The sequence below is a fragment of the Cucurbita pepo genome, chromosome LG01 (genome assembly GCF_002806865.2).
Source record: "Cucurbita pepo subsp. pepo cultivar mu-cu-16 chromosome LG01, ASM280686v2, whole genome shotgun sequence".
NCBI classification, from domain to species: domain Eukaryota; kingdom Viridiplantae; phylum Streptophyta; class Magnoliopsida; order Cucurbitales; family Cucurbitaceae; genus Cucurbita; species Cucurbita pepo.
In genome coordinates this window covers 6,932,314-6,959,126 of record NC_036638.1, presented here as the reverse complement: position 1 = coordinate 6,959,126, position 26,813 = coordinate 6,932,314, and the positions used below count along the sequence as shown (strand labels likewise).

The 26,813-nt window shown below is 34.9% G+C and overlaps 3 protein-coding genes and 1 long non-coding RNA gene across 7 annotated transcripts; 3 read left to right on the top strand and 1 right to left on the bottom strand.

The window, feature by feature from the left end:
* Positions 1 to 318: 318 nt before the first annotated feature.
* Positions 319 to 6,583, top strand: LOC111800310 (sphingoid long-chain bases kinase 1-like). Of its 3 annotated transcripts, none has more exons than XM_023683951.1 (9): positions 319 to 485; positions 570 to 1,430; positions 1,514 to 1,885; positions 2,190 to 2,283; positions 2,397 to 2,434; positions 3,066 to 3,212; positions 3,858 to 3,957; positions 4,713 to 5,647; positions 5,774 to 6,583. In XM_023683951.1, exons 2-9 carry the CDS (start codon positions 948 to 950, stop codon positions 5,921 to 5,923), a joined length of 2,319 nt encoding a protein of 772 aa, XP_023539719.1. In that variant the 5' UTR covers positions 319 to 485; positions 570 to 947; the 3' UTR covers positions 5,924 to 6,583. The 3 variants fall into 3 exon arrangements, with proteins under 3 accessions (XP_023539719.1, XP_023539728.1, XP_023539710.1); XM_023683960.1 differs by having other exon boundaries at positions 319 to 1,430; positions 5,774 to 5,927; positions 6,026 to 6,583; XM_023683942.1 differs by having other exon boundaries at positions 319 to 1,430.
* A 712-nt stretch (positions 6,584 to 7,295) lies between these two features.
* LOC111807839 (ferredoxin-thioredoxin reductase, variable chain, chloroplastic-like) lies at positions 7,296 to 8,053 on the top strand. Its single transcript, XM_023693722.1, has one exon. The coding sequence runs from the start codon at positions 7,398 to 7,400 to the stop codon at positions 7,929 to 7,931; it is 534 nt and encodes a 177-aa protein (XP_023549490.1). The 5' UTR covers positions 7,296 to 7,397; the 3' UTR covers positions 7,932 to 8,053.
* Positions 8,054 to 13,258: 5,205 nt separating this feature from the next.
* On the top strand, positions 13,259 to 21,095 carry LOC111799328 (katanin p80 WD40 repeat-containing subunit B1 homolog). Its single transcript, XM_023682853.1, has 19 exons — positions 13,259 to 13,499; positions 13,809 to 14,084; positions 14,356 to 14,486; positions 14,903 to 15,020; positions 15,163 to 15,389; positions 16,613 to 16,715; positions 16,895 to 16,965; positions 17,088 to 17,162; positions 17,257 to 17,400; positions 17,538 to 17,763; positions 17,907 to 18,458; positions 18,588 to 18,647; positions 18,731 to 18,849; positions 18,950 to 19,078; positions 19,662 to 19,736; positions 19,824 to 19,936; positions 20,300 to 20,416; positions 20,522 to 20,590; positions 20,683 to 21,095. The coding sequence occupies exons 2-19, from the start codon at positions 14,057 to 14,059 to the stop codon at positions 20,744 to 20,746; spliced, it is 2,421 nt and encodes an 806-aa protein (XP_023538621.1). The 5' UTR covers positions 13,259 to 13,499; positions 13,809 to 14,056; the 3' UTR covers positions 20,747 to 21,095.
* A 361-nt stretch (positions 21,096 to 21,456) lies between these two features.
* On the bottom strand, positions 21,457 to 25,707 carry LOC111799337. 2 transcript variants are annotated; one of them, XR_002815818.1, is made up of 6 exons: positions 25,189 to 25,707; positions 24,007 to 24,107; positions 22,953 to 23,009; positions 22,193 to 22,312; positions 22,086 to 22,096; positions 21,457 to 21,968 (listed from the first exon to the last, which is right to left on the bottom strand). It is a non-coding gene; the product is annotated as an uncharacterized LOC111799337 (long non-coding RNA). The 2 variants fall into 2 exon arrangements; XR_002815812.1 differs by lacking the exon at positions 24,007 to 24,107.
* Between the last annotated feature and the right edge of the window lie 1,106 nt (positions 25,708 to 26,813).

The following is a 26,813-nucleotide window of genomic DNA, read 5'->3' as shown; positions in this document are numbered from 1 at the left end:
CTAAAATTATTTTAATTCATCTTTCTTTGTGTATATATATATGCTTTTTAATAATTAAAGTCACGTACCTAATTTATATTTAAGTGGTAGGATATATTTATTTTTAACTTTTTAAGTGATGGATAAATTAAGAAAGAGAGTCAAATCATGAAGAAAAAAGAAAGAAAAAGAAAAAGAAAAAGAAAAAAAGGAAAAATAATATATCTTATTATTTGTTGTTTTCTATTTTATCCACCAACTACTCCACTAAACTCAGCACGAGGGGATTTCTTGACTATAAAATGGAAAATGGAAAAGGGAACAAAAATAATAAACAATAAAGAAAATGGAACACAAGGTGAGGTTCCTCGCCATTAAAGCCAAATTTTTCATGGTGCCCAGCTCCGAATTACAGAGGCTTTAGGTTTCAGTGGGCATCCTCTTCATTTCTCCGCCAGAAAAGCCATCTGGCGAGCGAGGATCTACGGCGGGCATGGACTGAATTGGTAGGGTTGTTTATCGAAATTTGTCCGCGGTTTTTTCTCATTCGACTAGCATAAGATCTGAATTAGCTCCCTAGGTTTTTTCAGGCACCTGCATTAAAATTCGGTCTGAATGATCGATTTTTCTCTGTTTCGTTGTTTGATTGTTGAATTGAAGGCCATTGTGGATTCCCTAGAATTTTGATTTACGTGCGCTTGTTGGTTGATCCGATCCCTCGCGTAATTGCGTAGGTAATTGTAAGGTTTCATTATTTGAATGAATGGATTTTTAGTTCAGTTGGAATTCAGGAGAGTCGGATTGCCATATACAGCTCATTTGTTGTTCGTTTGAAAAGAAAAATTATTCCCTCCATCTTCCTTCTCGTACTCATCCTTGGTGTATAGAAGACATTGAGTGCGGGGCTCGGATGTGCGTGTTTCTCGCGGTGCTTGTTAGTTCATATATTCGGGTGGAATTGTGTAGATATGCAGCAGAGTGAGGGCCTCTCTAGCAATAGTTATGAAAATGATATTTCTTCGTCGTCTTTGAGGCTGACAACGCCTCAGAAGTCTATTAGGCGATTGGGGCTGTGCTCGCAAATAGCAACTGGCGGACAACACTCCTCGCCTATCGTCTTCCCTGAGAAGCGCAGCAAGGCCAAGTCTTCTTCCAGGCGAGGGAGTGAGATTCATTCCTCTATCCCCAAGTTCACCATGACCTCCTGTGATGATCTCGACAAGCCGAAGAGCTTCGAACACAGGATTGACATTGGTGGAGGAGATGAAAAGTCGGATTTATTGGGCTATACGGTATTCTCGGGTAAGCTAGTTTTGGATAAGAGAAAGAATTCGGACAAGAATACTTCTGTTGACACTGGTGTAGCCAATCAAGAAGGTTTTGATGCTAAACTTACTAGCACGGCCTTGGTATGGGGTTCTCACATGCTACGTCTGGAGGATGTCATTTCAGTAAGCTTTCTTTACATCTCACCAAAACACAAGGCCCAAGATTTTCTGTTAGACGTATTGATGAATTGATGATACTATGACAGGTCTCGTACAATGTTGATCTCAGGCATTTTACAATTCATTCATATCCACTGCAGAAAGGTCCTCGTGGTCTTTCTTGTTTTGTGAAGGCCAGGAGAAAGCAAATAGATTATCGCTTTTTGGCTTCCAGCGTTGAAGAGGCAGTTCAGTGGGTTGGTGGTTTTGCAGATCAGCACTGCTATGTAAACTGTTTACCTCACCCCTTACTGTCATCAAAGAGGCAGGCATCTTCAGAATTAATTCCGGTTGATATACCTCCTGAATTACTTTTCAAATGCAAGAATCCACCAAAGATGCTTGTGATATTAAATCCACGCTCTGGACGGGGTCGGTCAACTAAAGTTTTTCACGGGATTGTTGAACCAATATTTAAGGTATGGTTTATCCATGCACTAAAGTTGAATATCAAGCACTCTGTTTCCATTCAACTAGATTTTCCCCTAAGCTAATATCCAACAAATAACCATGGAGTACAAGGCTTTTAATGACCTTTTGTATTAAGATTTACTGATATAGTGTAAAGTCAAGATGGAAGTTGACATTTCTACTCTTGATTGAAGTTGAAAATTTGGATCTTTTCTGTCCCTGGGTGAATTGATTTGGTAATTTTACCGTGGATTATAAAGACTTGCAATCTTCTGCTTATTATTTATTTACTTATTTTGCAAAACTTAACAGCTTGCAGGGTTCAGATTGGAGGTGGTTAAAACGACATCTGCAGGCCATGCTAGGAAGCTCGCATCTAGTGTTGACATAAGCAGTTGCCCTGACGGTATTTCTATTTGATGTGTTCTATTATGATAAACAGATGTTATTTCTTTTTTATGTATATATCTGATTATCTTTTCCCTCTTTAAATAATGAACCTACCCCTTCAATTTTCAGGAATTATTTGTGTGGGAGGTGATGGGGTTATTAATGAGGTTAGCCACATCTATTTTTATTTCTAATACTTCTCTATGGGTATTTGTTGGCGCTCTTTCGTGTAATTGTGTAGTTTTGAGTTGTCCCCTTTTGTTTCAGCCCTTGATTTTTGTGAGGCATCTTTTGTTTCTCTCTTTCATTTCTTTCATAAAAAGTTAGTTGCTATTTTTTTTTTTTTAAACAAAAAAAACAATTGCTTTATTTTAGTTTTTGGCTTTGTATTTTTTGTATTTATTAGGTTAAATTACAATTATTAGGTTAAATTACAAGTTTAGTTATGCACTTTGAGATTTTTGTCTATTTGTTTCATGTATTTTCAAAAGTGTCTAGTAGGTTCCTAAGCTTTCAATTTTGTGTCTAATAAGTCTTTGAACTTTCAATGGTCCTTGAAAACTCAAATTCTTTTTAAAAATTAATTGAGCTATCAGATATAAATTTGAATTTTATGCCTTATAGAATTCTAAAATTTCCATTTTATATCCGTAGATCTATAAATTTGTAATTATTTATAGTTCAGGACTAAATAGACATAAATCTTCTCAAAATTCAGAGACTACATTTGTAATTTAACCTATTTCTTAAATGGTATACTAAGAAATATAAATCACATCAACCTTGGTGGCTATGCAGGTTTTGAATGGTCTATTAAGTAGAGACAACCAGAAGGAAGGAATTTCTATTCCAATTGGAATAATTCCTGCAGGTTCTGATAACTCGTTAGTTTGGACTGTTCTTGGAGTTAGAGATCCAATTTCCGCTGCAATGGCTATTGTGAAGGTGAAATTTTTTTTCTGGTCTACTTAGGACGTTTATAAAGTTAATACTGTGAACAATCTTTTATGTAAAAAAGAAGTTATACCATGAACAAAAAGATTTCTTGCACTTTTTTGTTGTATTCCTGGAGATAAATGAAAAGGCTTTCATGACTAGGAACCTGGTTACAATGCAGTATTTGTCTAGATTTGTTGTTTATAAGATTTCTATGCTTTTTGGAAGATTTACTCCTTTGATATTTCCTTGTTGTATTTACTTTTCTAATTAAGGTCTGTTCTTGCAAAGGTAAATATCGGGGTTTATGTTTAGTGTCCCAGGAAAAAAACGTAGATGAGAATATACTTATGTGGAAGTAATATTATTCACCTCCTATATGAACGTATGTGTAATTCCCGTAACAAAAAGTCAATTGCATAATGATGTTACTGCTAGATATCTGCTTGTACATTCATGCTTGTGTGCAAGCACAGCTCATCACACCATGTCTGCATACTACCTAACTTTTTTTTTTAATAAACTCCACATTGGTAAATATTATATAGACATTGCTCTGACCATTCCTTACTACCTTCATTTTGATTCTTTCAAGATTAGTTTTATTAGCTATATTTCTCTCACTCATGCTGTGGTATTTTTTTTAATTCATAGGGTGGTCTTACTGCAACCGATGTTTTTGCTGTTGAATGGATCAAATCAGGTGTTATCCATTTTGGGTTGACAGTCTCATATTATGGATTTGTCAGTGATGGTAAGTAATGATACAGGAGTTCATTTTATCTTTAAGATTATTGTTCTGAACCATTGTCGAATGCACTCAAGGGTGAGATGAATGAGGGCCTCTCTTTGTTAGTGTTCATGGAGGTTGTTCTTTCCCCTTATGCCTTAGCTATCAGTTTTTATACTTTCTACATTTAAAATCGTCTACCATACATTGCATGATATCATTCGTTGTTCTCTTGTCAATTCACAGCTGTGGTGTAAATTCATTCCCCCTCTCTCTCTCTCTCTGAGTTGATTAAAATTTCAAAAGTATTTTGCAAGAATGAAAGGTGAAATACTAAACAAAAAAACAACATAGATTAGATGTAACCTTTGTAAGCTTGATTTTAAGAAATAAAAAGATTAGAAACAAAATAATGGGGCCTACTTTCTTTTTGCTATCAAGTCATCATTGTTGGAAATCCCTTGTTCTTCTTCTTGGGGGGCAATCCTCTCCTCGTGATTTTTGGCAGCCAGCGGTAGATAAGTTTGAATGAATTATTTGTTACTTGAGGCTTCAGAAATATTTTTCTACTATTGGTAGATAAGTTTGTGGTGAGTGTTAAGCTGCAGATGGCTTTTGAACAGGCTGGCCAGCCTTCACTTGGATATCTTACACCAACTTTTGTAGACGTCACGTTACTTTTCTTTTCCTTATAGGAAACTAATTTCCATTGACTACTTTGTCTTATTGATGAAATGTTTCCATCAAAAAAATGATGTGAATTTGGCCATTTGTTACAGTGTTGGAACTTTCTGAAAGGTATCAGAAGCGATTTGGTCCTCTACGTTACTTTGTTGCGGGAATCCTCAAATTCTTATGCTTACCGAAGTATAGTTTTGAAGTGGAATACCTTCCTGCATCATTAGAGGATGATGGAAAATTCTCTGCTGAGCGTGAAGTCGTAGACATGTCAGATTTATACACAGATATAATGAGGAGATCAATCAAAGATGGCATCCCCAGGGCCTCTAGTTTATCAAGCATTGATTCAATAATGACTCCTAGTCGAATGTCTGGTGGAGACTTGGATACAACCTGTAGTAGCACTCGTGCTAGCACTGAACCATCCGAGTATGTGCGTGGTCTTGATCCTAAATCCAAGCGCCTTTCATCAGGAAGGAGCAATGCAACAGCAGAGCCCGAAGTTATTCATCCACAGCCACCCTTTTCAGCTACTCCCAACTGGCCAAGAACCAGGTCAAAGTCCAGAACAGACAAGGGATGGACTGGTTTGATAACCACACAAGATACCACTAGATGTTCTTGGGGCAGTGTAAATAATGACAGAGAGGATATATCTTCAACACTGTCTGATCCGGGTCCGATTTGGGATGCAGAACCAAAGTGGGATACTGAGTCTAATTGGGTCGTCGAACATCCAATTGAATTGCCAGGTCCAACAAATGATGCAGAAGAAGGTCCAACAGAGCAAGTTGTGCGTGTGGTTGAAGATAAATGGATCACTAAGAAGGGGAAATTTCTTGGAATCATAGTTTGCAACCATGCTTGTAGAACTGTTCAGAGTTCTCAAGTAGTGGCCCCAAGATCTGAGCATGATGACAACACTCTTGACTTGCTTTTGGTTCATGGGAGTGGACGACTTAGGCTGTTGCGATTTTTTTTGCTGCTTCAGATCGGTCGACATCTTTCACTGCCATTCGTTGAATACGTCAAGGTATGTTACTCTACATTCCCATTTAGCCTTGCATTTCCAGGCTGCAATTAGGATTCTGTAAAAGGGTGAAAGTTATTGTAAAGTTGCAAGCGACATGAGCTAAAACATTGTTTGTTCACAATACAGGTGAAATCGGTGAAGATTAAACCTGGTAAGCATTCACGCAGTGGGTGCGGCATTGATGGTGAGCTTTTACCCCTCACTGGCCAAGTCGTTTCGTCTTTGCTTCCAGAACAATGCAGACTTATTGGTCGATTTCCCGGCCATCACGTATAACCAAGTAATCCTCTTATCTGAAATATTTTGATATGCCACTGACTGATCATAGAGTTCCCGTTAACTGAGTCGTTTTTCGTCATGTGGTTGTGTAACATGCAGCTCAATCCTTTATAGCATAATAGAGAATCTTTGTGCATTATTTCCTACCCATTCCCATCTCACAGTTCTGTTCTTCCTTCGAACAAATTGAGGTCTCTGTAAATCTTTTGTTCAGAAAACACGTCGGGTCGCCTTTTGCCCTGCAGTTCTATCCCCTCTTGAATTCCCCTGTTGTGTATTTTTTACCCCCATCATGTCTGTTCATTGTACAAGCGTGACAAGCTTCACACTCAGCTCCCCGATCCACTCGATTTAGTTCTATTTACATTCTTCACAAGTTTTCTGGAGATACTTATATTGTATATACGTGATTGTGAACTTTTTTGGTCTGCCCTTCTCTCCTACTTTCCAGCCCTACCCCTTCGATGTTCTAGTTATGTCTATATCAATCCTAGTGAGTTCCTAATTAGTTATTAGCGATTGAAAATGTCGAGTAGCGTGTCGATGAACTAGTTTGAAATATAGTTGACATATTTCTTGGTAGATCTGTATGGTTAATATCATTTGTTCAGCTGGTTTCTGGTTGATTAATATTATGTGGACTTGAAAGGCTTTGATCAAGAGTTTGAATATTTTCACTTCAGCTTGAATCTGTGCCTAATAACATTAATGGCAGAATCATAGAATCATTGACATTAAGCATCCATTGATCTGAATTATGACGACTCATATATATTTATTAAATTAAAATTTCTAAACTTATTTTAAAATTAATTGATGATTAGATATTAATGTGATTTTTATGTCTATAAACTTTTAATTTAATTTAAAGATTAAATAACTATAAATTAATTTTTATAATTCATGGATTAAATTTATAGTTCATATTTTTTAATGGTTTAATGTTTTTTTTTTTAAGGAAGGGAAATTGTAGATAGCTATGTTTTTAGTTTTAAATATCCTAAATATAGCCAATTGAATCTTTTAGAAACATATTATTATTATTATTGATTTAAAAAAAATTAATCGAAAATCCTAATTTCGGACGACTTGTCGTAACGTTGAAATGGAGTACGACAGCGCGATAACCACACGTTCAACATAAGCGCGAGATAAGGATGGACACGTGGCGCGTTTATATTCTCTTGTTCCAGATAAGAAGGAAAAAATAAAAAAATATATATTCTCATTTCTATTTTCCTTTTCCTTGAAAAAAAAAAAGAAAAAGAAAAAGAAAAAGAAAAATAGGAACAAAATCAAATTGGCTCTTCAGGAATTGAAAAATATCGTAAGGGCTGTGCGGACAGTGCCATTAAATTAATATAATAAAATGAAAGGATGAGGAAATTTCTGTTCATATTAAAATTTAAAATTCTCAATAATATATTAACTCCTTCCTTCTTCCGCGAAAGTCTCCACCGGCGACACAGAGATGATCACTATGGCGAACAGTATCGGCGTGATACCAACGCCGGCGCCGACGGCCGCTCGTCCTGCCTGTTCTATGACGGTATTCTCTAGTACTGATTTCAAATCGTCCTATTCCCCGTCCGTGAGTTCTCTATCGTCAGTTGTTGTTAATCCTTTCAACTGCTCGATTAGAAGAGGGAGAAGATTCTTCAGCGAAGTTACAGTTAAATCAGATTCCGGTACTTTGTCTTCAGCTGCTGCTGTTTCGGCGGCGACGACGTCATTGTCGGAGGATGAGACGGATGAAGCGGCTGCCGCTAGAATTGGAGCCAGAGTTAGGGTTAAGGTGCCTTTGAAGGTGTATCATGTTGCTAAGTTACCGGAGGCGGATCTTGAGGGGATGGAAGGAGTGCTGAAGGATTATGTACGTGTTTGGAAGGGGAAGCGTGTATCTGCTAATCTTCCGTATAAGGTGGAGTTTGTTGTTCCAGTCGAAGGCCGTCCACCGGTCAAATTCGTAGCTCATCTTAAGGAGGAAGAATTTGAATACGTTTAATCAGGCTTGTTATTCCTAATCTTCTTATACTCTAATGAATCACTAGGCCAAGGCAATTATTGTTTTTTGGATCTCAATATTAATACAAAGCTCCCTTGTGCAGTATTATTACCAACCTTTAAGGTTTGATCTTCTTCTATAGTTCATCTACACCATTTAATCTTTACCTTTGTAATGTAGAAAATTGCTCGAGTGTTCTTCTTTTGAGCTAATTAAATCTCTCGATTATCGATGTGGCTCTGTAAAATAATTGAACCAAGACAGGAGGTAAATGTAGTCACGAATCAAATGGATTCAAAATTGGTTACTCTTGTATGGCTGTTGTGTTTTATCTTCTACTGGGAGGGAGGATGGGGATTTGAGGTGGTTGGTATCGAGCAATGCCCGTGAGCTTGCCTTCCATTGTGAAGATAAATGCTTGATTCTTGTGACTTGCCGCATTTTATATTTGCTTTGTGTAAGAAATTTCTGTTTGTCCAAAATATCTAACATTCTTTAATCATGTTTGTACGAAATAATCCTCCATTTGTAAAGAATTACTGATGAGGTGAAGAATTATTGGGAGAAACTATGAAGCCTGGTTCGAGATGATTATTGAGGAGTATGGATTTGAGGTATGTAGTACCCATTTGATGGATCATACTTGGTTATTGCTTAATATGATCTTTTGATAATTGTTACAGCCACTTCTTGTGTGTTCTGGTTTTGGTGGTTGGTTGATTAGGTATGTCTAAGTTGGGTTGGTCCAAATTGTACTGATTTTATGAACGAGTTTCTCACAAAGCCAATTGAATTGTATGGAAGAATAGCCTCATGTTTACATCATACGTACATTTAATTGTAAGAATTCAATTGGTTCTAATCATCTGGTTGATTTGGCTTCAGATCGTCTACATGTCTAAAGGCCACATGAGATCCATACAGCATATTCTTGATTTACTTTGATGTAGGATATTAAAATAGTCCATTACATCCTCAATTAAGGGCAATATATTGAACACCAAATCTTGTACTGTTCTTGAGTTTCTGAAGAAACTTGCTAAGTTCTAGATTTAGAGGTCAATACATTGAACTTCTTCTAAAACCATGTGTTTAACCACCTGTTATTCATGAAGAAACTACCTATTCATGAAGATGATCCGAAGTACAAATATGTTAAAGGCGAAGATGGAGGGATGGAAACCTAATATGAAATAGAAGGTTATTTGTCCTTTGAAGTTTGTAACCTTTCGCTTGTTGCTAGTTTGAAGTTCTTCATGATTACCTATGTCTTAGCTCAAAAGTTTATTTGTTGTGTGAGATCCCACATCGGTTGGAGAGGGGAACTAAACATTCCTTATGAGGGTGTGGAAACCTCTCCCTAGTGGATGCGTTTTAAAATCTTGAGGGAAAGCTCGGAAGAAAAAGCCCAAAGAGGACAATATCCGTTAACGGTGGGCTTGGGCTTGGGCTTGGGCTGTTACATGTTGAGACTGTACAATAATCAATTAATTGTTTGTTCATTGAAAGCTCCAATTGTATATTTTCTTAGTGGAATGTGTGCAAAACATTATATATTTTTGCATGCTTTGAATGCATTACATTTGAAAAGTGATCGTTAAATCTCTACGAGCAAGAAGGGTAGCATCTAATAAATTTTCGTGAAATTCAATGAGAAGTTTCATCTTTGTTGCGTGAAGTATCAATTGTTCAATTCTAGTGTAGCCTTTGGTCACTGCTTTACTTGAACAGTTTCTGTTATGTAATTTGTATGTATGTGTCTTTGAGTTCTAAAGAGTAGCCTTTGGTCTGTGACTGCATTTATAAATGCTATCTGAGTACATTTAATTAAAATAACTGACTACAGATAAGCATGGAACTACTGACAGAGAAAATATGAAGAACCACAGACAGAACTGGTGAACTCTCTGTCTCTCTCTCTCACACACTTCATTATGACTTGTTGAAATTCTCATTTATATTTCGTTTTTCAAGTAATTGAATCTGAAACTGGAAAAGCACAAGGTAGGCATGGGCTAGAAGTGCTTTCTGAATAACGTAATATAACATCGAGCTTAGTCGATGCTATATAAATGCCTGCATTGTTGAATTGAGAAAACGACGAACATCGAACACTTGAGAGGAATATTTGTTTTCTTCTAGGCCCTTCTGGCGACCAATAAACTTGGCATGAGCCACACTCGACTTCATTAATCAGCTAAATCATGAGGATATAGCAAAGGAGTCATTATTGCATTAATCTATAGGAGTAGGAGCATATGTTCATTGTCCTCTTTTGTTATTACTATGATTTGTTTTGTTGATTTTGGCAAGTTTAACCACTTCATCTGACATGGGTTAGATAGAGTTGGGTGTTTGAAATCATTTAGATTGTTGGATTAGTTTCATCCAACTGTTGTGAGTGAGTTTGGTGAAGTTCTTGCTTGCTTCAATTTCAATTCATTTCCCCAACTGAAGGCCTTGAGCTTCCACCTCCTAAAGTCTTGATTTAGAAGATTATCTAAGCGAAGGGCACAGGTTGGGTTAACTTTCCTTATTAAATGAATGGTTTTGGTAAATTTTCATGCCTGGAAATGGCATCGGAAGCTACTTTATAGAATGTTTTAGGCTTATTATGAATTTTAGATGATTTTTGTTAAAATATGTACTTCGGCTTTGGAACCTACTTTGTAGCATNTTTTTTTTTTTTTTTTTTTTTTTTTTTTTGTTTTTTTTTTTTTTAATTATCTAATCCTATACAAAGTATGGGGACTTTTTAAAAAAATACATGATGTTACATTATTGTTAAACATTAAAACAAATTAAAAAAATTAAGGTTTTTTTTTTTAATAACTATTTATGTTTATAAAACATAAATTTGAACGTATTTAATATCTATTTTTATTTTAACTTTTTGTAAAAGTTAGAGATGTAAAGGGAAATATTAGGGAAAAAAAGTCAAATAGATGCGAAGGTAAAGCAATAAAAGTTTAGAGAGAGATATATAATTTTTTTAAAAAGAGAATAACTTTAGAGATATAGAAAAAGTTAGAGAATAAATGCTTAATATAGGAGAAATAAATAAATATTAAAGATCAATAGATCTATTAGATAAATAATAATAATAATTAATTAGAGAACGAGAGAAATATTAGAGAAATCCATTTTAGAAAAAAAAAATGTCATAAAGAGAGAAAATTGAGAGTAAAATTAGAAAATATTAGATATGTATTCCTAAATTAATCGGACATTAAATAACATATATTTATGTCTAAGTTTTACGTTTAATAAACTTTATACCAATTCAAATATTGTCTCTGTTGTTATATCTTTATAATCTTTTCTTTTTTTTTATCAGTAATTTTAGTCGTTCTCCCAACTAGTCGGTATATTTGATACATTTTATAATTTAATAAAAAAATTGTACTAAATGTTTAAATTATGTTACAATTGATTTGTTTTTGTTGAAATAAATAAATCCAATTGTTATAATTTGCATGAATTTAGTTTATGTCCATACATAAAGTTGTTGGATAAGGAATTATGGGAATGTTATTGAATTATTTAATTCAAACAAAAAGACAATTAGTTTTTTAAATAATCATGTGGGTTGTAATAATAAAGCAAACTTTATTATTGTTATTATTATTATTATTATTATTATTATTATTTAAATAAACATTAAATTAAAGGAAAGTTTCCCCTTGGCGATTCACAACCCAAAATCTATGTGGATACCTTGTGTGAAACCAAAGCATAAATAATAATAATAATAAATAAATAAATAAATAATATGTATGGCTCTCATTATTTATGTCTCCTTTCATGTTGGATAAAAAAAATGCATTTATTATAATATTTCAAACTATTTACGTTTGGCATTTTATTATTATTTTTTAAAATAATATTGGTGAGATGAAGACGACTCTCCACAATGGTATAATATTATTTACCTTGAGCATAAACTCTTATGACTTTGTTTTGACTTCACTAAGAGGCTTCATTCCAATAGATGAAGTATTCCTTTATTATAAACTCATGATCATTCCTTAAATTAGTTCTTCATCTAATACCTCCACTCGAACAAAGTACGCCTCTTTTTAATCAAGACTCGACTCCTTTGGAGTATTAGTTATTTTTTACTATGCCTTCGAGGAAGCTTGACTCCTTTTCTTTTGGAGTCATTTGTTCGACATTTGAGAATTTACCAATCTATCAACACGACTAAGTTTAGGGCATGACTCTAATACCATGTTAAATGAACACGGCTCTCCACAATGATATGATATTGTCCACTTTGAGTATAAGCTCTCATGACTTTACTTGGAGCTTTCATCATCCAACAATCTAAACATAAATTAGTGATATTTTTATCGCACGAAAAAAAATTGTCGTTCATTTTATTTAAACAAAATCCCTCATCATTTTCTGAAAAAATAAAAATAAAAATATGGGAATTAAATTGAAAATTTAAAAAGATAAATAAAAATCTGAAAATAGATTGAGTTCATTGAATGGTGGTGTTTTGGAAGCTTATCCCACCTTCCTCACCCCCATCAATTTATGGTTCAATTATTTGTATTTTTGTGCAATTGATTCTTTAAAAATGTATAATAAATAATAACCAAAAATAAAAATAAAAACCTCAATATTAGTTTGCAAAGTGGTTGTAACGTTCCCACTAATAATTATTAGAGGTTTCAATCACCGACATTATATTTATATTTATTCGTTTATTGCATTTTTAATATCATTGGGACAATTTATTTATATTTATATATTTATTTATTGCCTTTTTAATATCATTAGTAAAATTAATTTTAAATGCTAATTATCAAATTAAAAAATCCAAAGTTTGGTAAAGTTTAGTTTTCTCCTTCCTTTTCACAATTTTTTAAATTAATAAAGCAAAAATAATTTAATTCCTTTATTAAAAAATAATTAAAAATAATTATATTTTTACCACCAAACTTAGCAATAAAACGTCGGTTTTAAGTTAAAAAAATTAAGTATAGTACAAAATCAAGTGTAATTAATGCATAAGATCCACAAATAAATAAATTGTTCAAAACTTGCAAAATTTCAACCAAAATTCAGCTGAGATTCATTAATTTCCAAATAATAATAATGATAACAAAATAAATAATAAATAACCCAAATGGGCCGATCTGATCCAACTTGGCCCATTAGACTGGCCCATGAATCCCCGCACGGGATAGTTGAAAAAAAATATATAATTTTAAAATTTTCCTTCTGTTATTTATTTGAATAAAAACGATGTAAATATTATTTATTTATTAGTTGGCGGAGGGAGAGGGAACACAAAACGTGAAAGCTCTCTTCTCTGATCAAATCCATTTGTTTNTTTTTTTTTTTTTTTTTTTTTTTGTTTTTTGAAATTGAGTTTAGGCCTTCTGTCCTTCTCTGTCCCTCTCTGTAAGAGCTTTTGCTTCGGCGGGATATGGCTATGGCGGTGCTGCTGTAGGTGGAAGAAAGCGAAGTGATTATTGACGCCGTTGCCGTCGCCTCCGCCGGCGTCTCTGAACTTTGACCGACGCCTTAAACTTGGAATTTCTCGTTTCAAATACTGTACTGTGCTATTCTCTCTCTAGCTTCGCGTTTTTTAAATTTGGTTTTGGATTTTTGTTTTCTGTTGCCGTTGTGGTTAATGTGTGTGAGTGTGGAGAAAGATGAAGCTAACAGTTGGAAGCGTAGCGTGTTGTATTTTTTTTTTTTTTTCTTGACTTGCTTGAAGCAAACTGATGAGGCTCTTTCTGGTTTGCTTGTTTGCTTGTTTGTCTGTTTTTTTTTTTTTTTAATTCTTTTCCTATATTTGATCTGGCTGCTGGTGATTTCTTGATGAACTTTTATTTTTCCTTTGGAAATTTATGTTTACAGTGACGATATTTTAGGCTGGGAGCGGTGGTGGAAGAATTGGTGGAGTTTGCTTTTGAGATCTAAGGTGTTGTGAGTGGAGATCGTCAGTTCTTGGAAGTTGTTGATGAAGCAGTGTCTCTAATTATTGCGTTATTCTCGGATTCAAATACTTCGGGAATGTGCACAGTGGAATGCCTCTCAATTCTGATTTCTAGGTTTCCTTCGCGTTCTGATGCTGTTGTTGGTCTAAATTCCTGATTATACATGCCATGACTACCAAACGGGCGTACAAGCTACGTATCCTTCCTCAATGTCTCGGGTTCAACTAGGGAGTTTAAATGTTCGAACGGAAATACTATTAGACTTGATCTGGTTGTATTGCCTCGTTGTTTTCACTTTTTTATTTTCATTTTCGTCTCTCCATCGGATCTCTGAGTGTGTGAATGCGAGTATTATGTTCTTATTCCGAAGCATTTGAGTGTATGGTTTGCCAATTAGAAATAGCTTTGGCTTACAGTTGGAGGCTGAGGAAGGCTCTTCTTGTTTGCCTTAACAATTATTCAAACAGAAGAATTTGTGGCACATTCTTCCACTGTCAATTGCCTGAAGATTGGAAAGAAGTCATCCCGTGTTCTTGTCACAGGTGGGGAAGACTTCAAAGTCAATCTCTGGGCTATTGGTAAACCCAACGCCATACTGGTATGTTTCAATTTCTACTGTTAATGGCTTCCTATCTCTTGGCACTGGTTAGTGGAGTACAGAATTTGTGCAAAAATATCCTTACAAAGATTGAGAAACTAATTATTTGATAGTTTTGTCTTGTACTTCTACTTCTGAATTCTTTTTCTTGACTCACATGCATCTTGTTTTATTGTAGCACTGCTAATAGATCTTGTGATAAAAACAATATGCAATCTATTTTAATCACGTTAATCTCTCCNAAAAAAAAAAAAAAAACCATGTGCATTATGGTAAATAGGAATCAATAGATATAGATTATGCTATTTTAAATTGAAAAATATTAATGCAGACTTGTTTTAGCTAAAAAGCTAAATAGCTGTGTTTGTAAGTATCATGTTTCTTTGCACTTTACTTAGTTGTACTTTCACATCCAGAGTTTGACTGGCCATACAAGCGGAATAGACTCTGTAAGCTTTGACTCATCAGAAGTGTTGGTAGCTGCAGGGGCAGCTAGTGGAACCATCAAGCTTTGGGATTTGGAGGAGGCTAAAAGTATGTTTTCTATCACCTCAACATGTTTCCTTCTTCTTCTTCGACAGTGTCCAATTTGATATTGATGATTTCCATGGATAATTGTACTGTGAAGTTTACTTATATTTTCCCTTTTATGGATTTCTCTTGTGATATTTCCTAGTTGTTCGAACACTTACGGGGCATAGATCGAATTGCATTTCTGTGGATTTTCATCCCTTTGGGGAATTCTTTGCTTCTGGGTCCTCGGATACGAATCTTAAGATATGGGATATCAGAAAGAAAGGGTGTATCCACACATACAAAGGACACACTCGAGGAGTCAATGCAATCAGATTTACTCCCGATGGCCGTTGGGTTGTATCTGGTGGAGAAGACAACACGGTGAAGGTTAGACATTGTTTTTCTTGTAGTTTAGGTTCATGAATTATTACTTTCTTTTAAGAGGAGAATGACAAGTTATTTCCCAATAAAACCTATGGAGCAAGTATAGCTTATTAGTCTCATTTTTCTAACCAGAAAAAGTGTTAACTATTTTGTCTTCTTTATGGTTCTTACTAACAAAGGATTCTGGAATACTTTTCCTTCATTTTAATGCCCCAGAGAGCTTTCGTTTATCTCTATTACCCTTGGTTATAGTTTGAAATCAGGATTTCTTGTCCCCATTTCTACTAATATTGCTTATATAATTTGTTTCTTTGAACGTTTTTCCTCAATTTGTCTTCCTAGAAGTGTCTAAGCATTGGGCACAAACAACTTTGATGTATTGTCGGCTGCCAAGTGAGCTGACTTTCACTAGCGTTGCATCATTTGCTTAGGTGTGCTCACCAAGGATACTCTTTAATACTCAAATACTTCTTTCTAATTCTTTTTTTTTTCACATCCTACCATTCTCTTACTTTTATTCTCTTTAGCTCTTTTTCTTCTTTATTTTACTAGCAGGTGATATTCATGTGCTTAAATGGTTATAGATCACGACATTGATATGCCTAGATATTTACTCTTCTAGGTATATTTAACCATTCAATGTTTTAGCTTAATTAGGTTTGGACTTCACTTTTCACCTTACAGCCTAACCATGGAGGAGCTTTTGTATGGAAATGTATTGGCCTTCTGTATGGTGTTTGATGGAGAAGAATGAAACTATTGATAGTTGGTTTGATGATTGCGATTTTTCATGGTTTGTTTGGTTTAAACCACTGTGAGCTTTTTGTGTTGTGGGTTCTTCCATCAGATTTATTCAGTGGTTTTCTTTTAATGAACTGAAAGGCATTGGTCTATGTGGATTTGAGCCAATTGACTCTACTGTGGGGTTCTTTACTTTTTTCCTTTTTGGTGGGTGAGTGCAACAGATCAGTTGAATACAAATTTGATAATTCTAATGTTTTTGGCAATGAAGGTAGAATTTCAGTTGTAGACTTGCAAACAATTTTGATGTAGGTCATTTTCTTTATTATATAATTTGTATTAACGATTATATGTTTATTATGTCATTTCTAGAAATTGGGATATTTTATTCTCCTGCTGAATTTGCTGTTGTGTTTTCATGTAATTTTCATTTCCAATTCAAAAGGAGCCTTCTAGTATGTCTTTAATGTATTTTAATTTAATAGCTCTGGGATTTAACGGCTGGAAAGTTGTTGCATGATTTCAAGTCCCACGAGGGTCCGATTCAGTGTATAGACTTTCACCCTCATGAATTTTTGCTGGCAACAGGTTTGTTATACACTTTTATCCTAGTCCCTCTCCTACTATGTAAGCAAAAAAGAATTATGTGGAACCGTTACCGAATTATGTGTATTTCAGAATTCTTTTACTTGAGGCCTGAAATTTAAATCGTGGATTTTGCATATGTGAAATACTGTATCTGCTTGTAATTTCTTTTTGTTGATCAGGTTCAGCAGATAAAGCGGTTAAATTTTGGGACCTAGAAACCTTTGAGTTGATTGGTTCAGCTGGACCTGAGGTATCTTTCTAAATGCAATTTTCTTGTCCTGGCTTTTGAATAAAAATGCCTAAGAGTGAATATTTTGTTAGAGGACTGTCTTATAATTTCTAGGAGATCTCTTATTCTTGTGTCTGTTTCAGACCACTGGTGTCCGTTGTTTAACTTTTAATCCTGATGGGAGGACACTGCTTTGCGGATTGCATGAAAATTTGAAGGTAATATTTTGTGTTCAAATGGCCGTTCATCTCTTTACAACTGCAACCTTTTCATTTTTTAAAAATTTATTTATACGATGGTGCTACTTCGTAGGTTTTCTCATGGGAACCAATAAGATGTCATGACAGTGTGGAAGTCGGTTGGTCCAGGCTGTCCGATCTTACTGTTCATGAGGGGAAACTTCTTGGCTGTTCATACAATCAGAGCTGTGTTGGAGTGTGGGTTGTAGACATTACGGTACAATGCATTATTCATTTACTCTCTGTATAGAGATTGGCCACCTAATTGTTCCAGTTTTTCACGATTCTTTTACTCAATTCATTATTCATGAAAAACAAAATCCCAATGTAATTACTTCCTTGCCTCTTGCACAGCGCACAGAACCCTATGCAATTAATAATGTTAACAGACTAAATGGTCGATTAGAGCCTAAATCCAGCAGTAATCTACCACTGCAAAATGAAAGCAATGCCAAGGCTGGTTTTGGTGGATTGTCAGTATCACAAACTTCTGAACCACAACTGAAGGAAACCAAAACATCGGGAAGGTTGTCAGTTTCACAAAATTTAGACGTTGTCAAGGATCCAAAATCTTTGTCATGTAAGCAATTTTCTTGACTTTATTTTCATTTATAGGATTTCACTTCTTCGTATTGGATTTTTCTTGTTTTTTATTGCACAACCTTTCGATTTACTAAAACTTGGAGTAAACATCCATGATTTTGTTTACCTTACTGATTGAAGCCACAGGAAATGGACCAAGTACTCCTCAGAGGATCAATTCAAATGCTGGCCCAAAGACTAATTCGGTTAGCTTAGTAACAGTACCTAGTGCAGTGGTACCAAAGAGAAACTCTGTGAAGGTTACTTCAGCATTCAACAACCCAATCTTCAATAAATCAGACGTGATACCTGTAATTGTACCCAGGACAAGTTCAAGGCACGAGCACGACGATTCTAGAAAGGATTTTGATGTTGCTGGAAGAGCAGTGGCAGTACCCAGGACACATTCAAGGCACGAGCAGGATGATTGTAGAAAAGAATTTGATGTTTCTGGAAGAACAACACCACTACCCAGGACAAATTCAAGGAATGAGCAGGATGATTCTAGAAAGGAATTTGATGGTGCTGGAAGAGCAGTTCGAGTACCATTGCTATCGAAAACTACTGATAATAGGAGGTTTCCAAATGGTAGAGACGAAGTGGATAACCCAATTATCTCCGTCCTTTCTGAATCCAGAGGTTTGAAGGCCAATGATATGGGCACCATTGCAGATAATAGGAATTCCTTGCATGGTATTGGTTCAATTCAATGACTATCTGCTCCACAGAAGATTCCTTGCATCTTTACGTTATTTATATGCAGTTTTTTTTTCTTTTTATTACTCTTCTCTCATGCTTCTGTGTTACTTCTCTTTGTTCTAGATGAATCTCGAGGGCGTAAACTAAGCCGGGACACATCTTTTCCTGAAGCGACAAAAGGAGGTATTGTCATACTTAGATCTTGTTTGTTTCTTCCTTGACTACAAATAGTGCCTTAACAACTTTTATTTTGGTAATATATGTAGGGAGAATACGTTCTCATGTAGATTGGGAGAAAAGAGAGAGATCTAATTTTAGCCGGTTGACATACAATGCCTCCGCTGGAAGAGCAGCTGCACTGGAAAATCTTCCATTAAATAACGGGGTATGAAGTCATTTGAATGCTTACCCTTTTTGTTGTTCATAATTCGTATATTCAATCTGCTTACACTTTTGTTCTCTTCCTTAATCTGATGTTTTGACAGAGAGATTATCATCGATCTCCCGAGAAAGAAACAGTAGCACCTGCAAGCGATGAGCATACCATAGAAAATGTTCTACAACAACATGATCAGTTTGTCAACTCGATGCAATCTCGGTCAGCAAAATTACAAGTAATGAGAACTTTCTACTCTTAACTGCTGCGTGCGTACATTTGCAAAAAAGATTTAATTCTTATTTTATACATTTATCATGGTACATAATAAGTTAAAAACTGTTTTTGATTTTTCAAATTTCAAACTTGGTCTTTAAAACTTTTGAATTTTTTAAAATCCACAGATCTACTAGAAATCCGTTTAGTGTTTTATTAGATATAAAATTCAAATTTATATTTATTTTATAGGTAGATTATTTCTTTAAACAAATGTGAATTTGAGTTGAGACACCTATTAAATACTTTTAAAAGCAAGCTTATTATAATTTAAGCTATAGAATATTATAAAATATGATATTCTTTTGTTAATCTTTTATTAGCATTTTTTATGGAACATAAATAGATAAGAGTTTTTTTCTTAAAAAACCTTTTCATTTAGAGAACTACATGAGTTGGCATTAGAGTAGAGTCTTGTTTAAAGCGTAAAAGGGATTATGGCTCATTGAGGCACTTGCGCGTTGGGTGGTAATTATGATCGCTTCAGTTGCTATTTGTTATAGTTCGACTTTTTAAAAATAATGCATTTGATTCTTCTTTTCTAGGCGGTGTATAGATATTGGGAAAGGCATGACATCAAAGGGGCTGTTTCTGCAATGGAAAAAATGGCCGATCATGCGGTAACTATAATTTTTATTTTTTTTTATAATAATAATAATAATTATTATTATTATTATTATTTTAAACATGGGTTCCCGTGGATGCAGGTTGCTGCGGATGTAATTAGTATTTTGACAAATAGAATTGAAGTTGTCACTCTGGATATCTGCAGTTGTATTCTCCCACTTCTTTCTGGCCTCCTTGAAAGTGACTTGGACAGGTCTCTCTCTCTCTCTCTCTCTCTCTCTCTCTCTCTCTCTCTCTCTCTCACACACACACACACAAGAGGCTAGGTCGTCGGCTAATTTCCATATTTTGATAAATAAAAAAAACTTTATGGTTTGTGTTTTTTTGGAAAACTTATTTTGAAGTTAAACTCTTGACATCTACCTAGGGGTTCCGTTTTGACATCTTTTGAAATTAAGCTTATAAACTACTTCTATCTATAGGCTTTGTTTTGTTTTGTAATCTTACTTCCTAAAAGGATTCAAATATTTCTTAAGAAATGTGAAAAGAGCCTTAAAGAAAGTGTGAGAAAACAAAAACAGGATGTAACTATTCTGTTTCATCTGTGGAACAATAGGTTTTTAGACATTTCTATGGAAATGCTAGTGAAGCTGGTGAGGACGTTTGGTTCAGTGATCTATTCAACGTTATCGGCAACATCATCTGTTGGCGTGAACATTGAGGCGGAGCAAAGGTGTGTGTGTTCACTAATAAGCTTTTCATCATCATCATCATCATCATCATCCCCAGATTGCTCTTACACTTTATTCTTGAATTAAATTGAGTGTTTTATTGGTAGGTTGGAGCGGTGTAATATCTGCTTCATCGAGCTTGAAAAAGTCAAGCGCTGCCTGCCAGCTCTCATAAGGTACTCTAATTATATGAAATATCTTAGTTTAGGTAAGCATAGTTTCTAAGTAATTGGAGGAGAAGCAGTAATTATGTGTTATTTGGGCGCAGAAAAAGGGGATCGGTAGCAAAGTCAGCACAGGAGTTGAATCTTGCACTGCAGGAGTTTCAATGATTGTGGGGATTGAAAGTATAGTACTAAGTAAAAAGGAAAGTAGAGGCAGTATATTGACGACGCGAGACTGACTAATTCTGCACATACCTCGAAACATACACAAAAAAGAAGGGCTAACTGTGTAGCAGCAGGGAATTGAGTGAGTTGCCATTACCACCCTGACCTGACCTGACTGACCCTTTCTTTCTTATGGCTAACCCTCCTACCACCCTCCCTTTTCCCCTGAATGTTGTACACCATTATTACCACTTTGTTTCTGAATATTATCAAAACTACTCGTTGTCTTTGGTTCTTTCTTGTAATATCACACACATCCAATTCATTATATTTTAAACTTATTTCTGCTGCTTGCTTGCTTGTCCAAACTCAATTAAGTTCTACTATTAGAAGTCCAGAAACCTATAACATATTTTCTCTGAAAGTTTAGGACTAAATCAATATAATAATTAAATCTACTTATCATATGTTTTGCTTTTTGATACCCTGACCTGTACTGAAACAACTTTTTTGGGGCTGGGGGCCATAAGAATGATATAATGGAGTGATAAGCATGATGCATATGTTTAAATCCTCTTTGTTCTGTTCAAGGATTCTCATGACCATGAGGGCCTCTAATCGTTTTCTGTTTTAGAATGAAAGTCCCAATTTTACAAAATAGAAATCCTTGATTCAACAGAGGAAGGCCAATTACCTTTTACCTTGGGTTCTTTTTCTTTTCCGGTAAGACATTTTAATTAATGAAACATATGGATGAGAATTTAAACCTTTAACCTCCCTATGGATGATATATATTTTAACTATGGCTGTGGGACATTTTTTTTCCCTAACAAATTGAGGTGGGCATAAGAACGAAGATTTTCATAACTTAACTTAGCTAAGGCATTACTTGCTGGGCTACTTTTTTTGGTTCAATCCTCCCTCCAAGATTCTCACGTCTAATTGGTATTACCTTTCCTAAAGGAGAAGAGCGTGTGGGCCATTTTTTTTATTTTCTGAATGCAAAATTCTCAAACTACCTGATCTAAGCCTAAAAACTTCCTACTATTCTGGCGGAAGTTTAAATAAAGATGAAGATTTAGGATATAGAGGAGGCATTAAATACACCAAGATTATAAAGAAGAAAGATTTTGAAATACTTGTACCATTCTCGGGGCTTGTCATCCCTTCCTCCCAATCGCTCATTCGACGTCCTCCAAAGATGACTTATTGGATGGCTAAATATCTGCATGTCAAAGTAAAAAATAACAAGTTCCTCAATTAGATAGGATGAGTACCTACTATGAGCTCAGAACAGTCCAGCAGTTCAATAGTACATCAATGGCGAAATAATCAGACGTACCTAGGTCAACCCTGCCATAAATTATCACAACTTATTTGAATTACATGCAGAGAAGCATACAAATTAACGTCGAATAATGGAACACAGTTAATTTCAAGAAGTCTTACCAAACCCGGCCCCAGTTATCCTGAAACTCTACATCACTAATATCATGAAATGATGGCTGCATCACTTCAAAACCTTTATCTGCATTATAGAGAGGAATTGCACTCGGCTGAATTCGCCAGCTGCAATTATTTGTTGTTTGAGTTTGAGTAACAATTCAATGAAAAAATTTAATCCAAAAATTTTGCAATTCACGCAGCAGCAATAGATTTTGGTCCCATTAAGTCATTAAGAAAGGTGTTAGAGACTGACCACCTAACCGGGTTGGTTTTGCCGTCCCTATCTTTTGGGAATCAGCCAAAAAACTGGAGAGAATAGAATGGTTGTAGGATATTTAAACAGCCTTCGAATAAACCAAATCAATTTGCAATTGAACGTGTTTTTCCTTTGCCCAAAATAAAAGGAAGCATTTTTAACATTGACCAAAGTTCAGTTTTACAATAGTTTGAGCCTGTGATCCAGAGTACCTCCAAACTAGGGTGCCTACTTTCAACCATATAAAGCTAACAAGATAATTAAGTAGTTATGCAGTACGTTCATCATGTAAATATTATCCCAAGACAAAATATCATACGTAGAAGTATTGAAAAACTGGCCAAGACCTTCCCTCTTTCCAATACATAAGTAAAGAAAATAACTGAAGAATTAATTTATATTTGCTTAAGAGGTGAAAAGAAACATGTTATTGACTTCAAATAATGAAGGTAAGGCACTTTAACGAAGTATAAATCAATTAGGTTCAAAGATATATGAAGAACCTACAAATTTGAAGAGTTAAAAGTCCTCCAATCGACCAATGACATACCACGACTGGATAACCTGCATGTTTACTTGTAATGTAAGTAATATAGGCTACAAGTTAAAAGTCGTTCGTGGATGCAAGAGAATGGGGGAAAATAGAAGATGATCATTATAAAGTTTAAGCAGCTCAAGGAAAATAATAATTGACAGGGAAAATCAATCTAAGGCAATAAGAACTAACATACACTGCCAATAAGATCAACATCCCAATCGGATGGTGATCCAATCAGCTCAAACATATGTAGGAATCAAGAGGATTGAAGCTGTACGGAAAAACAGAGGCAAAAGGATGGTCAGTAACTTAAAATGGTAATGTTCAAACGTCTGAAAAGTTAATGAACACTTTGTCACCACATCGATGATAATATGAACAATTCTCTCTTCATTAGCAGCTTAGTAATATGTGACTGGGTTTACTCTTCCTCATGTTTCATTAGGATGACTGAACAATTTCCAAGACATGTAGCGAACAGGCGTGAAATGTAAGTGCATAAAAAACAATGGTTAAATTTAAAAATCAGCTAATCAAGAAACGAGGACCAGGATGCTCAAAGATCTCAACAAATGTATAGCAGAACTCCAATATTACTGTCCTGGGATAGTGCAGTTCTGCACTGGACTACTACCAAATTTACCCCCCCCAAAAAAAAACTTAATGTATGAGGTTTTAAGTGATTATATAGTCATTGACATAGAAATTTATCATGTTTTAACATTTAAATTATGACCAACCTCCATCAATATACGTCATCTAGTTAACTAGTACACTCATGAGCGAATAGATAAATAAACAACCAGAATGCATATTCCCATCCCCAAATTAGCTCAGAAGACAAAAAAAGCATTTATAACCATGATATTGCCCGTAAAGCAGTAGCAATATCCGATCATTCTTTAACGTATCAAAAGAATGTAAAAGAATACAATAAAAAAATTGATGACTTGCACATTTGGGAAACCCGAAGTTGGAACTAAATTCTATCTCGTATGGAGGCCATAAGAAAAACGTATTTACTTGAGATACAGCTGCTTTAAAAGAGAACTTGCTGGACTAATAGAACCCAGGACCCGAAACCTTTTGGGCCTTAAACGTTTGCTTCAAAACAAATTTGAAACCTGAGAAGTTGAGAAGAATGAAATCAATTTAAAGAGTAGTGGTCGATGGCTGGAAAAATGGAATTGGAAATGGGGATGAAATCTTTTCTTTTATGATGGAGGCTTAAGCTTTGACGTTGGCACCAGAAATAAGGTTATACCACTGGGGACAAAAAAGGACAGTAAACAAGGGGCTATTTGTTAAATAGATTACTCTCTAACAAGGATGAAACCTGTTTTTTGGAAATCTCTAACCTTCCTCCGAACTCTCTTCAACCTGCCTCAATCACATTGGAGGATGTAATTATGTACAAAGAAAAGGAAACACCATTATTTAACAGGAATTGCATGAAAAGTTTTAGAAGTTTTTACTCTTCTGGTTAATGCCTCACAGACAGAAGCTTATTCCGTTCATCAGTTCTACGGGAACGCAATCAATGTTCGCCGCATGAGACTCGACAGGTTTTAATACTCTAATAAGAAGTTAACGGCTTGGGATTGACAATAGATGTGAAATAAGTTTATTTACAAGATAGTTCTGTACGAATTACTAGTCATATGAGATCTTCAGCACAGTGTTTTGAAGAGACAATACTTGAATATAAGTCAAATGAGCGGCTTATGAAACAACAACTAATAAAATAGTTCCGTCGATCATCCAGAAATTGCTCCTTCTTGAGTTAAGAATGCTACCTAGCACTTTTCAAGTTTCCATGATATGACACATCCATGCACGACAGTATGCACCATAATCAACTACATCAACAAGATACATAATGACAATCCTACTCGATGCTTGTTAATAAGAGAAAATAATAAGGCGAATCTTATCTTCTCAGACGTCATACCGACGAATTAAGAATACATCAAGGAAACACTAAATCCTAAATTTCGAATATGCTACAATCTAGTTTCAAGCATTTTGTTAAGGTTTCTCGTCTCTCAAACCGAAGTGAAAAAATCTGAACAATACGTTCTAAAAACTGACACAATAAGAAAAGTGCAAACAGGAAATGACGTAGTGAATGAGCAAGTATAATTACAACAAATCGATAATAAAAAAATCAAATGAAGAAGATGAGTATATGCTAGACCGATATACCTTGTTCCTCATTGCCTCCGATTGCCGATGCTATCGCTAAGAACAGCGCAAAATTCCGCCTCGTTTTTGCAGGCATCTTCTAACAGTCGGCCGTTTTCCCGGCGATTTCACTAGCAAACAAACAAACAGAATGAAAACAACGCAACACACAATCATACAGAAAAGACGGCAAGATAATTGTGGAGACGATCATGTTCCTGTTTGCGCTTCTCTTCGCCAAGCTTAAGCAATCGACGACTTCTAGCAGAGGTTCCAGAGCCATCGGCACCAGCTTCTCTATTCCTCTAGTTGATGTAGAAGTGCTATCGGCATCGAACTTAGAATCGTCGCCATTTTCAGAAAGCAATACACGAGAACGAAGTGAAATTGGTTGAAATTCACGGTTTGAAGGAAGATTCTTGTTAGAAGGAAAATTGCAACTGGAATTGGCATTCGTAGAAGGCAACCCTAATCGGACGCCCTTGAACACGACGCTTTCTTTCTGCTTTTCTCCTTGTTCTTCCCGCGCCAATTCTTATGAAAGACGATTCCCTCTTTTCCCAACCAATTTTAAAATTACAGTTATATACGTGGGGCTTCAACAATTTCGCACCGCGGGAGCGATTCTTATATTTTACGAGTTAAATATTATTTTGGTTTATTTTACTCAATAATTAATCCGTTTACGTCTAATTTTATACTATAATTATTGTATCAGTTAAATAAATTTATACCAATAAAAAAGTTGAATTAAATATGATTTTACACGTTCAAAATATAACATATTTGGTAGGTTTGAAATATAAAAGTTTTAAAATGTCGACATTTACCCTAATTTGAGTCACTATAATTAAAATTTTAAATTAACGTCGGTATAAATTAAAATCATAAAGTCTCGTTTCGTTACTAAGTTTGAAGGGTTAAAATTCTAAAATATAAAAGGGAGGGTGAATAAAGACAGTGTGCTAAATCCATTGTCCATACTTAAAGTTTAGAGTAAAGCTTGTGGTCACTTGCTACGTCATGGACCGGATGAAAGCCTACAAATAAGTTGCTTACGGAGTATATTTTATACTCATTCCTTTATTTTTAAGGTGTTTGTAGACTGTCGATCGAGGTGGAGGAGCGTTTGAGAGTTGTGCAGCCACAGGGGTTCATTCCAGAATNAAAAAAAAAAAAAAAAAAAAGAAACATAGTTGATATTTAAAATTTGAAAACGAGGATAACTTTTAATATTAATTATAAATATGAAAATAGAAAACACACATTAAAAAAAAAAAAAAAATTAAAATTTTAAGACAGCGAACCGAAAGGATTAACTTACCCAAAAAAAAAAAAAAAGACATCTTAGTCTATAGTCTACTTCAATTGAAAGAGAACGATAAATTATCAGATGATGATTTATTGAAATGAAGTACACGACTAAACGACGATAATTATAATAATACATACAGTAAATGACGTGATGTCTAAATTATATAATGGTTAGTTCAATTGATGTTTTTTCAAGAAAATAAACGAAAACCGTTAAATAGACACCAGTTAAATTATGTACATTTTATTAGACTATTTATCATTAAGTTAAGTGTACGATACATCAATTTAATAAAAAAAACTTAATAATATCCGTATATTATGAAGCGAAA